The 16,855-nt window shown below is 35.9% G+C and overlaps 1 protein-coding gene across 1 annotated transcript in view; it reads right to left on the reverse strand.

Annotated features, from left to right (window-relative positions):
* ADGRV1 (adhesion G protein-coupled receptor V1) overlaps window positions 1-16,855 on the reverse strand; it is a 286,011-nt gene that overhangs the window by 148,391 nt on the left and 120,765 nt on the right. The window contains exons 81-84 of the mRNA XM_067315842.1: window positions 15,618-15,867; window positions 15,328-15,467; window positions 13,677-13,837; window positions 12,114-12,214 (exon numbers count right to left, since the gene is read on the reverse strand). Coding sequence (XP_067171943.1) covers window positions 12,114-12,214; window positions 13,677-13,837; window positions 15,328-15,467; window positions 15,618-15,867 — 652 coding nt within the window. The remainder of the gene's footprint in view (window positions 1-12,113; window positions 12,215-13,676; window positions 13,838-15,327; window positions 15,468-15,617; window positions 15,868-16,855) is intronic.

Below are 16,855 nucleotides of genomic sequence, written 5' to 3' on the forward strand. Positions count from 1 at the left end.
TAATGCTATGTATTGGTCTGCATAAAGTATAGGAGCCAAGTTACATGTTTACACAAAATATAAAGATTAATATATGAACATCACTTTAACCTTTCCCAGGTCAAGGGTATGGCTCTGTGTATCACAATGAGTTAATGACTTGGCAATCCTTAAAATGAGGATTTGAGAACACAGTAACACCACTCATCTACCCAAAACTCAAAGGTAAGAGAGTGCAAGGATCTGCACCACTTACAGAGCATTTTTAAATGTGAGGATAGCTTTTGTTACAGATCTCAGTCTTATCTCCTGCGGAGATTTTTTGAAAATGTTGATATTACTGTCTCTAATTCAAGTAAACTACCATATCTAGATCAAAGATTATAGTCAAGTACAACTTGTAATATTTTTAAAATACTTCAGAAGTAACAAACAGCAGCAGCTACGAGCCACTTTTAAGGGTGAATTTACCAAGAGCGAACAGTTCTGTATCTATACTTCTCAGCTCTGCTTTTCTCCATCTGCAGCTCACTTACTTTTGTGTCAAGTCATGCACTACTACAAAAGAGGTGGTGGGAAGATAAAATATTTTGGTATGTTAGACTTATAGGACCAATATATCTTCATGGGACACATTTACATTGTATGACTTCTTCATCCCTCTTTGTAAAAAAAATCAGCTATCATCCACCATTCTTTGGCCACTATTTGTCCCAGGACCAGGGAAGACAAGAAATGACTTCTTCAGCATTACTATATGGTGAAATCTTTCTCTCAAAATTTTGTATCTTCCGCATTTGCAAACTATACCTTAATATATAAGATCATTCTATAGCTTTGAGTGTGATTATTGACAAGTTACACTACTATCTTGCCCAAGTAAATGAAAAACTATAGTAGGGATGAAAGAATGAAATCTTCCTGCCCAGAAGAAAACTGCCAAATCCACCATGGCATGGTGGTCCATGAGCTATGAGTTCTGCCTAGCTATTAACTTAGAAAAAAATGACCAGAAGATGATACACAATATATTTTCAAGGACTGGCTTCCCATCAGAATAGCACCTCAGTGGATTTGAACTGCTTTGTGCAAAGTTTTGGAGTAGGGGACATGATTTAGTCATGTAGTTCACTCTTGTTATTTAAAGTCCTCTTATGCATCATTGTCATTGATTCCATTCTTTGCTTGGTGATCAAGGTGGTTTTTCTCTTGTAAATTGCACTATCACATACTGGCCTTGTTTCTGTCTTCTTTTTGGGCTGCTTGAGTTTCGAAACCCTTCAATACACAAATCATTCCCAATGAAATGGCAATATATTGCAATCTGTGACCAATTGAAATGTTTCTGAAGCTTTTTTGTGATCGAACATCATGAATTGGATTTTTTTTTTGCGCAAGAACATACAATTTATATGTTCCTGATTTTTCCATCTGACCAATATGCAACACGAACTCTTCATTGCTTATTTCACTCATCATTCACTACCTAGTAATTCCAGCGTTTACGGTTTTCATGGTCATTCCTCAGAGTCTATTCAGTTCTAGATTTTTACTAGTGTCTTTGCTTTAATTCACATTTAATTTAGCACAAAATGTAGCCACTTAACTTACAAGGGGCAATAAAAGAATGATTAAAATGAATGCAGTCTCTCTTGACTTTGTGTTATGTATGAGCTCTTTATATGATTCTTATAAACCCATATAAAGTCATTTTCAAATAACAATTTTTATTATGCACTTTCTATATAACAACAGATAAAAATCCACCTGCTGATTAAGCTATCAACTTATACAAATGTATTTAATCACAATTAACTGTAATCATAGGTAAGTCAATATTTATGAACATCTTATTCAAATTATTTTCAAATGCAAACTGGACACCTATAGACTTAAAACTGTACTTGCCCTGTGAATCTGGCATGATCAGATTCTAGTTTCATTTATATCAGGGAAAATAATCCAGTAAAGTCTTGAACGGGATTTTTTAATCTAATGTGTATGGAACATTAACTGTCTGTAAAATATGAAGAAGCAGATTCATGAAAAACTGCCAAAAATTCAAACAAAAAAAATAAGAAAAAAAGTGTACATATTCTTGAATATGGAAGCAAGCAAACAAATGAAACAAATGAAGGAATGGTGGTGCAGTAAAAATAAAAGCTAAGCATTCAATGGTTAGTGCAATTTTAATTAGCTGTAAATGAAAACTGTTGAGGCTCTAAGGCTCAAGAAAGTTTGTGGGTTTTTTTCCTCCAAAAGATGAGCTAATCTTTAAATTAGTTTAGCAAACTTCAGATTAGCACTGCACAGGTGTTGCTAGGCACAGAATTTACGGGTAATAGCAACTGCTGAGAATCTTATCTCCTACAAGACAGGGCTGAGGAAAGCCTTTAGTAGGGAAATGATCAATGAAAGATTTGCTGATTAGGAGAAGTAATAGATATTCACATTTTTATTATAGTTGAAAGGCAAACATGAGTGGACAAAACAAAAGCAGAGGAAAAAAGGAGGAAGAAAATATGAAGAGCTGAAAATAGCACGAAGCAGACAGAGACAGCATAACCTGCTTCATGATACAGGCAAAAAGAGATGAACAGGCACCTTGGGAGTGCTGCTGCCTATTCCACTCTGTGTGTGGTCCCCAAACATTTGTGATGTTGAAAAAAAGTACAGTATAATGAAAAAAAGAGCTGGAAGGCATTAGCTAATAGAAATCTCATACACTTATGCTTTAAAGTGATAAACAGAACACTTGACTGTTTGCAATGAGGACAGGAGGTGCGAGATAATGTAGCAGCATTCTAACATATATTATAGTATTGCTCATATATCTGAGTTTTGGCAAATGGTAGGAGACAATTTATAAGAAGATACTAACAGCTTGTGCATTAACACTACATTGTGACTCAACATCAGAAAAGTTAACAAGGGAAGTAAAGTAACATTATCCTTATGAACAGCAAAAGTAGAAAAACACAGGCATTAGAAGAGTGATACACTGTCCTCTTAGTAGAGGACAAAATTATGCGTTGGTTGATAAAAAATGTAAAATAAAATTAAAATTACATGAGTATCTCAAATTTGTTTCTTACAGGTTTCATCACTTAGCCATGCCTCCCAGAGCTGCTGCTCTTGCCTTTTTTCCTTCAAAGGAAGGGATAGAGAGTTTTCAGCTGCTTTTACAGGTCCATACTCTCTAGACTGAGACCTGAAAGACCACCTCCTATAGCATCTGCATTGCTCCTTACTTTTGCCTGGGTCTTGGCTTTAAATATCTGCAGATAACCTCAAGTTTATACTAAGCATCTCAGTGCCGCAGCGATTTCACATCCAACATCCCCTCTGCTTTGCCAAGTCTCCAGACAGTAACTACAGAGGAAAAATGAGGCCCTCTGCTGGAAAAATGGGAAAGACACAGCAATGAGATTTTTGTGGATAAGCTACTCTTCCTAGCTCTTCACATGACATTTAGATGATCAGGGTAAAGAACTGTCAGTTGTTTTACAGTAACAGTTCTTCTTCAAGGGTATATTATGTATAATCCCCATCCTGACGATTGTGTGTACCAACGCTTGAGATCAGAATGTCCTGACCATCAGATCCTAAAGGACCTCATACATCATACCCATCACCTGAAGACACCATTTTCTATTACAAATGTCTGATTAGCTCTCCAGCTTTGACTGCATCTGATTCCATTCTTGAGGACTCACAAGTAGTGACTTTATGTAATACAGATGGGCCCTCAGAGCATAAAATGCCATTGCTCTACTATCAAAGCATTCAATTTAGATAACTCTACTATGAAATTGCCTTTTATATAAACTAATCATCAAATAGTTCTACTTATTACTGGGATAAAACTGCTTCTGAAAGAAGCTGCGTGAACTTAAGACTGTGGTCTGACTTGGTGGGAATGACTGAAACCAGCTAATAGATAATTAACTAATTCAATATGAAACCTACTAAGATAGCCACTGGGAGGAAGGGTTTAGGTGCTAGTTCTCTTTGCAAAAGCCATAAAGATTGTAGGTGAAAATCCGATTAGTTACTATAGTAGATGAGAAAGTTTTAGACATTATTATCTCAAATAATTCCTTCCATTATGGAAGTATACTATTACTCACCACTCTCCTTACTGAAACATTTCGCACTTAAAAGTAACTGGATGAAATGCATGAACAGGGGGCTGAATGCACAATTTCTAGAACGGGCACCAGTTCTAGTCTGGTGTCTGGTCTGGCCTGGGTCTAGTTCTCATTTGTTTACTCTATGCCCTCACAGACCTTATGGATTGCTCATCTTCCTGAAGAGCTATCAGTACCACATTCGGCACTGTTTATTGCTATCAGGTTACAGCAAGGAAATGAGAGGAGGAATCCTAAGCCTCAAGGATAAGTAGGTTTTATAGAGCAAACTCCCTCACACTGGGCAAATGGGCTCTAACCACATAGTACATAACATATAAAAGTATTTCCTGCTTCCTCTTCCACAAAAAGGAATTTCATATTTCATGTGGACATGGAGTCTAGTGAAGCTCAGGACCGGACTTAGTCATAAACAGCCCTTTAACAAGTACTTCCCATTGGCTGGCTCTAAAAAACACAGGCTTAACATGAAGGAGGACTGAACTGCCCTGAAAACTTGTCTTTACTGTCTAGACAGAGGCTGGCACTGAATGATTCCTTGGCACAAGCCGCTTCAGTGGTGATACAGTGGTACAGAGAATCACCCTATCCACTGCATTCAGGAATATTCTTTTCAAACCCTTCCTATCCAGATATTTGCAAAAATTTCTTTTTGATTTTAATTATGCAAGGGGGAACTTGAAAATTCCCTTAGTTTGGAAGAGAAGAGTTTAAGACAATTACAGAGAAGCAATATTTCACAGTTCACCTGGAAGTTTCACCCTCATACAGTGGTAGAACTTGCAAGATCTACAGGACAGAATTTGTTACTCCAGGACTGAAGCCTGGCTTCTCTAGCAGGGGTTCCACCTTTCTGCCTTCCATCCTCTTTTATACACCATCCTGTTTGCTCTTTTCTTCCTATTCACTTCCAAATTGACTTTACAAGTTTTATCCTTATATGCATTGCTCCTGTGTAACTTCTCACTGTCATGGTCTTTCAGAACCGGTTCTTGCATCACCTCTTAGAGATTGCATCACATCCTTAAAATTTATGATATTTCTAGAAGAATTATATTATCTACCTTCCACCAAATCTGAATAAGACCAAATGATAAAACAACAATTCTACCAAATATTAGTTCTTAGAAATTTAGTTCTTAAAAATTAAACTTTTCTTAAGACTACATTTTGAGTCATTTCTAAGTAAATGTTTAGTAGTTTTTTTAAAAGAGGATTGTTTGCACCTTTTCTTCTTAAAAAGCATATAACTGGCATATATATTTGTATTTCTTCTCAGAGTGAAAAACTCACAGCTTTCAGGCAGTTGAATGCAGTAAGTACTACACTCCTCATGCATTTTTGTCAAAGACAATGGTAGGATGAATTTGGCTCACCAGCTTGATAAGTATTATAGACATGATGAATGATGATGCTAAGTGCTACAGAAGCTTGAGGACTGGTTAAATTAGCAAATATAGGCCTGTTGCTTGTCAAAGGTAGAGCTCCACGTTTTCCCCAGATGTCTCCCCCCCCCCCCCATTTGACTGTTAGATTGGAATTTCATGCTACTGGCCAGAATAGATGGCCATTTGCACACAACTACTGTTGTAATCAGATTGTGGATGCCCGAGTATTCCAGAGAAATGGCTACCGCATATATACACAGCAGCTCAACAGTGCGTACACAATAAATCAAAAGGGAACAGTTATCACATGTTCATGTCATTTGCAATGTGCAAGTTCAGTGCATTCCAGAGATATAGGACTTAGGGAGCATTTGCTGCACAATAGCCTATACATGCACAGTGAAATTTGCTGTGGCAAGATGCTGAGCACAAACCACCTATACAGTGCATGTTCGTATATTTCTGCCTGGGAATTCCCAGGAAAAAGCATGAGAGCCATAAGCAATAACTCCTAATAAAAGATGCTACTTTAGGTTTATTGGTTTTTTTAAAGGAGAATTTTATTGATTAGAATGAATGTATTGAGGCATTGTGAAATAAGTTCACATTGCAAGTTACTTTTTCAAATAAACACATCTTCACCTAAATTTACTCTGAAACCCCAAATCTCAGCCTGTTAATTTTTTTCCTTTTGCCTTTTAGGGAATTGCTGCATGAAGTTTAATAATATAGCATGCTGTTGAAACAAACAAACAAAAATACTATGACAAACTAATGATTCAAGAAATAGTCTTTGGGAGACATCATGATTCTTTGAGTAAATATCAGAAATGAAAGAAAAAAAGTTTAGAAAGCTCTAGCCTTTTACATCTTTCCAATGAGATTCACCTACACTTGGTATACTAAACCGACCACTGTCCATTCCTGAATATTTTACAAATTCTCCATTATCGCTGGAAAACTAATCCCACAGAGAAGAACGAAAGGAAGGTAGGATTCTGTGAATCACCATTCATCATCACTGTCGGACTCAATGAATTACTGTGTACAACCACAAAGTAGGCACAGTCCTGGAAAAGCAAGTTTCTCAGCAATGTGTTGAAAAGATTTGACTGCCACCTACAGATAATAGTAAATAGTGCATCGATAGTGATAAAAAAGAAAAAAATTACTGCAAGCTGAATAAGCATCCAGTGCAAATATTAGAGGAAAAGTATTTATTCAAGTACGTATCTAACAATGTAACTCACCTGAAAAGCTTCTAGATTATTTTTCTGGTAAAAATATAAGTGCACAAACCAAAATGGCTAGTGTTAGTTCTTTTAAAGTGCTAAGTTTATAACAGAATATTTTCTCTCTAACATCATTATTTAGGAGGTACTTTAATCATTCATTGAAACCTTCCTGAATGTTGTGATCTTAACACATGGAATTTTTCAACCTTCTTTCTTCATGTCTATGTATGTTGCCCTAAAGGTTATCCACAAAGATGTAGCAGCTTCCTTCATGCTGTATAATAGGGTGAGATTTACTAGCTATGAATCCAATCGCTACTACTGCCTCAATATTACCAGATAAAAATGCTAAGTACTTACATTTTCTTTGTACTTAAACAAGAAATTACTAAGCACTGATTTTTATGTAGTAAGTTCTCAAGCTAATCAAAAGTCTCTTAAATGACTCCTGCCATACTCCAGTCATCAGTTAGCAAAAATCCAAAACATTTAATTGTATAATAATTATACAGTTATATGTGTACTCTCCAAATATTAGTAGGCAGATATATTCTATTTCGAGTTTCCTGTAAAACTCAGCCTTCCTAGTTCTCTCTAGGCATAGCACATGCCAGTATGTCACAACACAAATAACTGTATAAAACTTTTTCAACTGTTCAGAACAGCTAGCAAAATAGTTCAGCTAACTCCTGTCAAACATATCCTTTCTCTTTTCCCTCTATCTTAAAACTCACATTCTCTTCTTTAAGTGGCTGCTGTTAAACAGGCTTTCTTTCCTCTCTAAACTAGCTAAATAGCTAAGTGTTTGCCCTGCTGAAGCCCTCTTTCAAAAGTTTCGCTGTAAACCTGCAGAATAATTATATGGCATCCACCATGGCAAAAGGAAAAGGACGTCAGGAAAACCATGGATTTTAGGGGCTGTGGAAGAATAAGGAAAGGACAAAGAGGCTTTCTAAATGGTCTCTATAAAATTAACTATAATTAAAATATAAATTATGATATTTATACACAGCACGGAACTGTACTGAGAAACTTGCTCTTCCAGACTGCGCCTTCTTTGTGGTTCTGCATAACTGTTCTGCACTGAACAATATTTCATATAAAAGTTGTGCAGTGCATTTAAATAGAAAGCCAGCAAACATAAAGGAAAATCTGTGTGCACATGCTGAAGTTACTTCCTGGGTTTCAAAGTCCTTCAGTAGCTAGAACTGAACCCAGTATTCCAGAACCCAGATATCTCTGACTCTTCATTATTACCTTCAAACATGAAGAAGGAAAGGCAAATCGTTATTTTTTGTGCTCTTATATCCTATTAGAAATTCACGTCTATTTTTAATCTGCTACCTTCTGTAATTTTTTCCTGCATTAAAGATTCCCAATTTTCCCCTACTGTGAAGTACATACATTTCAGATTATTTTTCTCTATATATAAATTTTTGCTTTTTCCTCAAAATTTATTCTAGCTATTAGAAAAAAGATAGAAACAAAAATTCAAACTGTCCCTTTAATGCTTACAATGCTTAATAGAGAAAAACATAAAACTGAGAGAAGCTGCCTTTACTCACTGTCTACTGAAAAGAAACCTACCAAATTCAATAGAGATATTAAGAAAATCTGGAATTTTCAGCAAATAAGAACTGCTAGGCCATGCTACTGAAGATATTTTTTGCACATCAGTACATGAAACAAAATTTAAAAGTGGTATATTTATAACATTTGAAGAAAGATGTGTTTAACAAAAAGAAATGCAGCAACATTTTATTTTATTTTCCATTTAGATCAAGCTTTAAAAATGCTTGTCTGTTTAGGTTCCTCCACACATATTTTGGAAATAACAAGTTGAGCTGGTCACACTATTAAAATTAAATTTTGATTAAATATGCTGTTTAAGTGAAATATTTTCTGTAGCTGTACCTGTTTTGACTATATTTTCTTCAGAAAGTGAGTGAGGGTATGTGTGTGTGAGAAAGTGTGAAGTTCATTTTAGAGTAAAGTAGCTGCAGCACTGGCCTGAGAACTGAGACATGTAAGTTTAGCAGATTGGTAAGATGAGTGCAACAAAATCAGATTTAGGGCATTATTTAACATATGACTTTTTGGGGGGTTTTGAGACTTTTCAGCTTGCAGTTAAGCCTTTACTTTTCATGCGGGGTATAGATAATTTTGAAAATGACCCTATAACAACACGTTTAAAAGTACTTCTTGAACAGGTGAGCCACTGTTTTTTTAAATTATTATTATTTTTTTATTTGTCCTTCCTTCTGATCAACTTTTAGGCATAGAGATGAATCATTCAACTCTTGGAAAAAAGAGTCCAGGACTACAGGCCAGTCAGCCTAACCATGGTCCCCAGGAAATTTATAGAGAAAATCCTACTGGGAGCTATAAGCAGGGCAAGGACAAGAAAGTGATGGGGAACAGCCATCATGGATGTACAAAGGGAAAATCATGCCTGACTAACCCGATTGCCTTCCATAAGGAGATGAGTGCCTCGGGCAAGGGCAGTGGATAATTTTTTACCTTGACTTGAGCAAGACCTTTAGCATAGTCTCTATGGTATTCACAGTTTTACCATCAATGGCCGAGAGATGCTTTGGTTAGATGGATTGTAAGGTGTGTGGAAAACCGGCTGTACCGCTGGGCTCAAAGGGTTGTGATCAACAGTATGAAGTCCAACTAGAGGCTGGTTACTAGTGGCATTCCTCAGGAGTTGAGACAGTGGCTGATACTATTTAAAGCATTTGGACATGGAAGATGGGGCAGAGTGCCTTCTTGGTAAATTTGTGGATGACATCAAAATGGGGGGAGCAGGTGATATGCAGGAAGGTGGGGCTGCTGTTCTTAGGAACCTTGACAGACTGGAGAAACGGGCTGGCAGAAACCTCATGAGGGCAAATGCAAAGTCCCGCATCTGGTGATAGAGTAATCCCAGTATAGAGTGGGGGCTAAATGGCAAGGCAGAAGCCCTGCAGAACAAGACCTGAGGTCCTGAGAAGGACAACAAGTTGAACAAGAGTCAGCACTGTGCCTTTGTGGCAAAGCAGGCCAATCTGCATGCTGGGCTGTATTAACCAGTGTCAAAGGAAGCTATTCTTCCCTTCTATTCAGCACTTGTGAGACCACATCAGATTATATTTGGGCTCTCCAGTACAGGAAAGAGACTGACAAGTCCAGTGCAGGTTCACCAAGATAGTTAGGGGGCTAGAAGACATGATGTACAAAAGACCTGGGGATGTTCAGTCTTAAGAATGTAGGAGGTGGGAATCTTCTTGTTGTCTTCAACTACTCATCAGAAGGGTTTAGGGATAAGGGAATCAAACTCTTCTTGGAGATGCACACTGATAGCATGAGAGACAACAGACACACATTGAAACAAATGAAATTCCAAGTAGATATTAGGAAACATTTTCCACAGTGGGTAGTCAAACATTGGAACAGGCTGTCCAGAAAACTTGTGGAATCTCCATCCCTGGATCTGCCCAGAATTCAGCTGTGCAGGGTCCTGAGCAATCTCATCTAAGTTGGTCTTGCTTTGAGCAGGGACAATAACAGAACTTGAGCAACAAGAAAGCTTTCAAAGGTCCCTTCCAACCTAATTTTTCAGTGACTCAATAGGTTTAAATGTATTCAACAGACTTAAGAGGACTATGTAAACAGTATCAAAAAATAGCAAACCTAACTCTCTATGAAGAAGTTAGGATGCTTTAATGAGTCCAAAAGATCTGGTAAGGATTCTTTATAAGGAGAATGAAAAAAAAAAGACTTATAGGAACAAGAAACTCACTGTAACAAGAAACAAGCTTTTATACTGGAAATGCAATATTGCCAAAGAAATGAAAAAGTAACAGAGAGAAAGAATGCAACATGGGTAAGTGTAATTATGTAATATGCAAAATTTCAAATAATTTTGGAAACATAGGCAACTATATACACTACAAAGGAAAAGCAGAAAATTTGGCAAAAAGTATCATTAGGCTGTAAAATTCTGTAAAGCTCACAGTAGTCCTGTTCCGTATAATCTTGACATACTAGTATATGCAGATCCTTACCTGTGTTCTGAGCTACATGTCCCAAATAAGTCTGAGCCTTCTCATGCTAGTAACTGTGCATACATATAGTACAATTACAGGTCCCTGGATCAAATTAGCTTTCAGCATAGCTAGACAGAAGTATTAAAAAATGTATAAATTTAATGTCTTTTAAAAATCAAGAACTGAGATGTCAAAACTCTTACGTCCTAAGATGCAAGATACCTGGTTGGTATCCAGTGATCTCTAGAAGTGCTATCAGGACCTTTCCATCTCCTTATATTGCAAGTCTAGTTGCATCATGGTCATCATCAAAGTATTTCATTGTACAACAAAGAATGATATTATGAGGTAACAAGAATAAAGTGATAAACTAACCATGGCACTGTACAAAAGTTTGTTTGAGAGATATGGTAGTTGTGAAACTTTCACAGGTAACATAGGGCTGTTTTGTTTATCCATCTACACAGTATCTCCCTGATATCGCACATTTCCTTAAATGTCTGCCTGCTAATATGCCTATACTCTCTCAGCATCCCTGCCTTGACAATGTATTTAATTTTTTTTTTTATTTACGTCATCTTTATAACAACATTATATATGTACCTAAATTCTACTTCATAAGGAACCTTACTATAAATTAACTCTTACATACTTGAGGTTATCTGTATCTTTTTGTTTCCCCAGATGCACAAAAGCTGAAGAAGGTATACTATTTTACAGGACAGGGGGATATATTCTCCTTTTGTACGCTCCTTCAGTTTGCTGACAATCATAGTTACCTATGATCTGAACTAGTATGGGAGAACCAGGCAGATTTTCCACAATTTGTTCTCTTATATTATTTAAAATCTTCATAATTAGACTTTCCTACAAATGAAGGAAAGTGTGCAAGAGTTTTCCTCGTCTACTAATCAACATAAACCTCTCCACAGAATTTACGATTGCTGGCATTAATCTATTTAATAAACTGTGCTGTTAGTGATGAAACTCATTAGTTTCAACACCTAGCCATCAAAACTTTATTGTTCCACATATTGGACTGATGTTCTCATGTCACTCTAGTCACCCATAAGTTGTTCTCTAAATATTTTTTGAAAATGTATAATTTCAATTGAATTTTCAACACATGATATTTATATTTCAACCAATACAAATATCACATATGGAAAGTTCAATTGAAATTATACATTTTCCAAAAATATTTAGAGTGTAGAAAAGGAAATGAGGGCTGTTCAGGCACAGCCATGGGATTACAGAAAAAGAAAGGAGGATGTACTGAAATTAGTTTTAGAGACTTTAGCCTTCTTTTTCTTTTTTTTTTTTCCTTACCTGAGTACCCAAACAAGCAACCATCATGTGAGTGAGAAGTTTAGCTGCAAACATTGCACATCTGGTACAGAAAAGGTGGGAGATAATAGCCAAAGTGAAACCTACATGGGAATAAAAAATGGGAAATTTAAACTAACACTGTATGCCAGGTAACAACAACAATGTTGGATCTGTTAAAGGGGTATTATAGGGGATCTGTAAAGGGGTAAACCCATAGAGAGAACATGTTTACCTTAGTTCACACAGGGATTACTCACAAACTTACTACTAAAGTACTTCTAATATCTGTTTTAAGGTTTTCATAGGATTTGGAGATAATTGCATAATGTAAAACATGCTCATTTTTGCAAAGCTATTTTTTAAATTTGTGCATGATATGGATGATTGCCTTTATTAATAGTTAAAGAAAAAGCAAAGAAGTTTTCGGTGTTCATATCAATGCAGCCAAAAATGCTTTAAAAAACAAATAAATAAAAAGTTGCCTCCAGCTACGTGGTGTTGCTTTAGGAGAGTTAAATATACCCTTCTAAATTTTAGTCTCCTCTTTCATCTGTGTTCAGTGTAGAAATATGCTACAGCAGTACTGAGAAAGAAAAACACAACTTTTCTGTTCACTAGTTCATTGGGAATATGAATTAAACAGAAAACTCTCTGTGGGAAGGGCTCCTCACCTATCAGTAAGCAGGTTGTGGAAGAAGGACCCATGGAAAGCTGAGCCAACAAAGAAAACACTGCTGAAGTTCATGTTGTATTTTTTTTTTGTGCATTTCCAATAGAACCATATCCCAGGAAGGGGGAGGATTTAGATACTTGAGGCAGATCTTGTACTGTCTCTTGAGACAGACTGGGTGCTCAACCACAAGTATTTGTAAGACATGAATGTTCTAATCAGTTCTGAACCTTTAATTTCTTAACTAATGATATTTATACAACTATCTACAAAGATTACACTTTCAAAGACAACTTTACAGGCCTCAAAAGAAAACTTGGACAGATAATAATGTTCTGTTTGACTCTGTCATGTTTCTCTCTTTTATTCTTCACATCCAGGTGTAGATGTTAGAGGAAATAACTACTATTTTTATTGTTCTTATATCTAAAGCAGTTGGTTGATCACTAGATTTAACTATATATAGTCATGTAAGCAAATTCCTTCAACCAGCCAAAGCAGCTGAAAGACACTGAAGTTATATTTAAGGCAAAACTTGAACCAGGCTAAACTGTTACAATATTTTAAGAGTAGTGCCTAAAAGATTTGACAAGGAGGAGGACTATATTTCTGCTAGAGACACAAGTGGATTTAGAATTTTATAGTTTCCCCCCAAAATGAACGTGACACATTTCTCTTTTGTATGATTCAAGAAAACATCACAAAAAAACAGATTTCATTGCAGTACTTTTGGGAAAGTTTTTCAATATGCAAACGGCAGCCCAAATAGCAACTTCTGTAAGATGAAGTTAGTTAGTATTCTTCCAATTAAAAAGATTGTCATCAATTACTAACAATCAATCTTACTGAACATTAGTTGTCATTAATGAAAAAACTATCTTATATCAACTGACCTGAAATGCAGATGAATCCAGAAGAGAAAAAAGCTTCATTGTATGATGACAAGTTGTCTGTTTGGGCATAAACTGCATAAATGGACATATGAGAACAAGAGCATTCCACGTAGTCTGATGTGTCATCAACCACTTTGCAGAACCCACTGTCAGACAACCAGCTACAACAACAACAAAAAGATGAAGTTGTCTTTCACATTTTTTCCCGGTACATATGGTTTATTAAAAAAAAAAAGACAAGAAAAAGAGAGAGAGCGCGTGAGAGCAAGAGAAGAAAGTCTGAATGTGCTATCTCTTTTTTACAGTGCAAAGAAGCAACACCAGATGATTTATGGGCTGCCAAAACCAGTTATATACGTTTAGCAAACATTGGAGGAAATAGACTTGTGTAATTCAAATGATAAGCAGGCTTGAAAATTGTTGTTCTAGCCCTGAAATACCAAGTTTTCTAAAATATCACATAAAAGTGATATTATTGATATCTTTCAGGTACACTCATCAAAATAGCACATTTAGATGAAATTAGCACTGTTTTGACTTTAATGATTAAAAAAATTATGAATATATAATAATACAAATTTTCTTTCAGTAAAAATTTCTGTGACCATATCTTTAAAAAATTCTGCAACAAAAATTGGGCTGTCTGACTTTTTAAGTAGTCTGTCATTTACCTTGAAGAATTACATACCCCATTAGGGAGAATATTTTATACAGATATTTGTTGATTTTAACCTAACATTCACATTTTATTTGGTTTCAGTACTGCTGAATTGACTTTAAAAGAGAATACTACAGGTGACATATCAAGCCTTTTTTAGTACGAAATGAAGCGTACACTATTATGTAGTGACTAGAAAAATGAGAGTCTACAGATAAATTCTGCTTCCTCTCCTTTCTGAGGAGTTTATGTCAGTGACAGATTGACATAATCTAAACTAACCAGATCTCAGCAAGACACAGAGCGTAAGTCTCTCTGAATTCACAAACCTATGCTGTGTGAAAGGTAAAGACACGGGCTAATCAAGTAATGGGCCATTCAAGAGCATACTCAGAAAACTTTACACCATGGTTTATAGCAGTACGAGCAGCCACTGCTAGAGACGACACTGGTCTAGATAAATCGCTGGTCTGACCCTGTGAAGATTGTCTTTTGTTCACTTACATAGTGTCTTTCACAGAATCAAAGAAAAGAGTGGATACTAGCAAACTAGGAACAATCTAAGTCAGTGACTTGAAGCTACACCAGATATGTGGATATTAATCTTTACTTTTGTAAGAATGAATTTGAAGCATTGCCTGATAATAATTGTAAAGAGCACAGAATCATTAATATTAATGAAGTAATGCAATTCTGAAATCCATGGCCTTTCAGCTTTGCCTAATGCATCATTAAATAATCTAAAGGATATTTTGGTGCAAAAGGTCAAGAGCAGAAGTCATTTTGGCCATTTCTGAGCTAGAATAATTACATACTTTGTTGCATGAAAAGTTTTATGTGCTAGTGCAAAGGCCAGAGAAGTTAGGAAAAAGCCACAAATGGGAAACGGAAACAATTTTATAATGGCAGATCATCTAGCCACAGCTATCACATCTTTGACAGATATACAGGTTTAATTTAGAAACTGGAAAACTAAATGAATTTATAAAATACCTTTCTGCAGCTTGATTCCAAAGGAGACATAGAGACTTCTGTGGAACAATCCGACTTCCTGTAGCATAAATCCGGTAAATGACTTCATTGTTGTCTTTCAAAGGGCGTGAACTCTGACCCTTCAAACTCATAGAAAAAATCTGAAACATTAAAATTCAACAGACAGTGCTTAACTTTAGTCAGAAACACAAAGAAAAAAGTTCAAATTATTTTAAATACACTAAATATATTTTGTTCAATATTTAAATCAAACTAGTTTTGTTCAAAAATAAATAGCATTATTTTCAAACCTTGTTCTTTAGGGCAAGTTCTTTATCACCAGTAAGAAACCACTGCTGGCTGCTGTATTCTGTGAATTGTACAGATTCACAGTTCTCATCTTGAGGAGGAGACAATACAACAGAGACCTCTAACAAATGCTCAGGTACATGAATAAAATCCCCATCTTTTCCATCAAATTTGTGTCCATTGATTTGCTGAGGATACCAGTTGTGAGCCATTATTGCAATGTACGGGCAGCTGTCAAGGATATTTTTACCTCTGTTGAAACAGAAAAACAACAGGGCTGGTAAGTGAAACAGAGTTTTATGTCACAGAGTGACTCTAAAACGTATTTGTAAGTAATACTTTGTTCCTCCATCATGTTTAGGCTTGATAGTATTTAATATAGACAGCTTCAGTGCCTGTGAAAAGAAGAGAGGCTGAGTTATGCATTTCAGATTCTCTTATTTTCCCTCTGATTTTTTTGCTCAGTATGATCTGCTACCAAAACCCCTCCTTGGTAAATCAGGTTTTCAGAATACTCATCTTTACAACTTGATACACAGATGACCCTACAAGGGAGAGATGCATTTCAGTGGATGATTGAGCTTTCACTCTTTGGCCCAATAGATGATACAAAGGACCTGGAGTAAAGAATCAGAACTTGCAAGTTCTGGACATATTCTGGGTAATGTTGATATTTATGACATTTGCTATCTTTTGTACTGAGAAAGGCCTTTATATCCACTACAATTTAGGAAATAGGAAGAAAACCTACATCTCTAATAGAAGTCAAGAAAGAAATCTAAACCATGCTGATTTTCTGAAAAAACAATCTTTTTTTTTCTAAATTCAGCTATGCAGTTGTTTAATAGGTTCACAGTGGGAGAAACCCACTATTTAAGAGTGTCTGTTTCATAAAAGATAGTCATCTATTTTTATAGTCAACTATTTTCCCTGTCCATTAGCTTGACCACAAGGTGTTGTACACTTGTGGATAAAACTAATAATTTAGAGCTATGTGTAAAAACGACAGTGTTTTAAACAATTTAAATAAAGTTCTAGTGAGCAAAGTCAAGCACACAGTAATTGCAGAACGCTAGAATTAAGGATGCCAGTAGAAACTTTGGCTTACCTACTCTGATGTAAGTCTTAGAACATAGTTGCCCATCATACAATTGCATATTATTTTCTCAGTAAGATTAATAAATCCTTTTCCACACACTAGTGGAGCTAAAGGTGAAAGAATAGGTCTAAAATCTCCTGA

This window comes from Apteryx mantelli, chromosome Z, assembly GCF_036417845.1.
Source record: "Apteryx mantelli isolate bAptMan1 chromosome Z, bAptMan1.hap1, whole genome shotgun sequence".
In the NCBI taxonomy this organism is placed as follows: Eukaryota; Metazoa; Chordata; class Aves; order Apterygiformes; family Apterygidae; genus Apteryx; species Apteryx mantelli.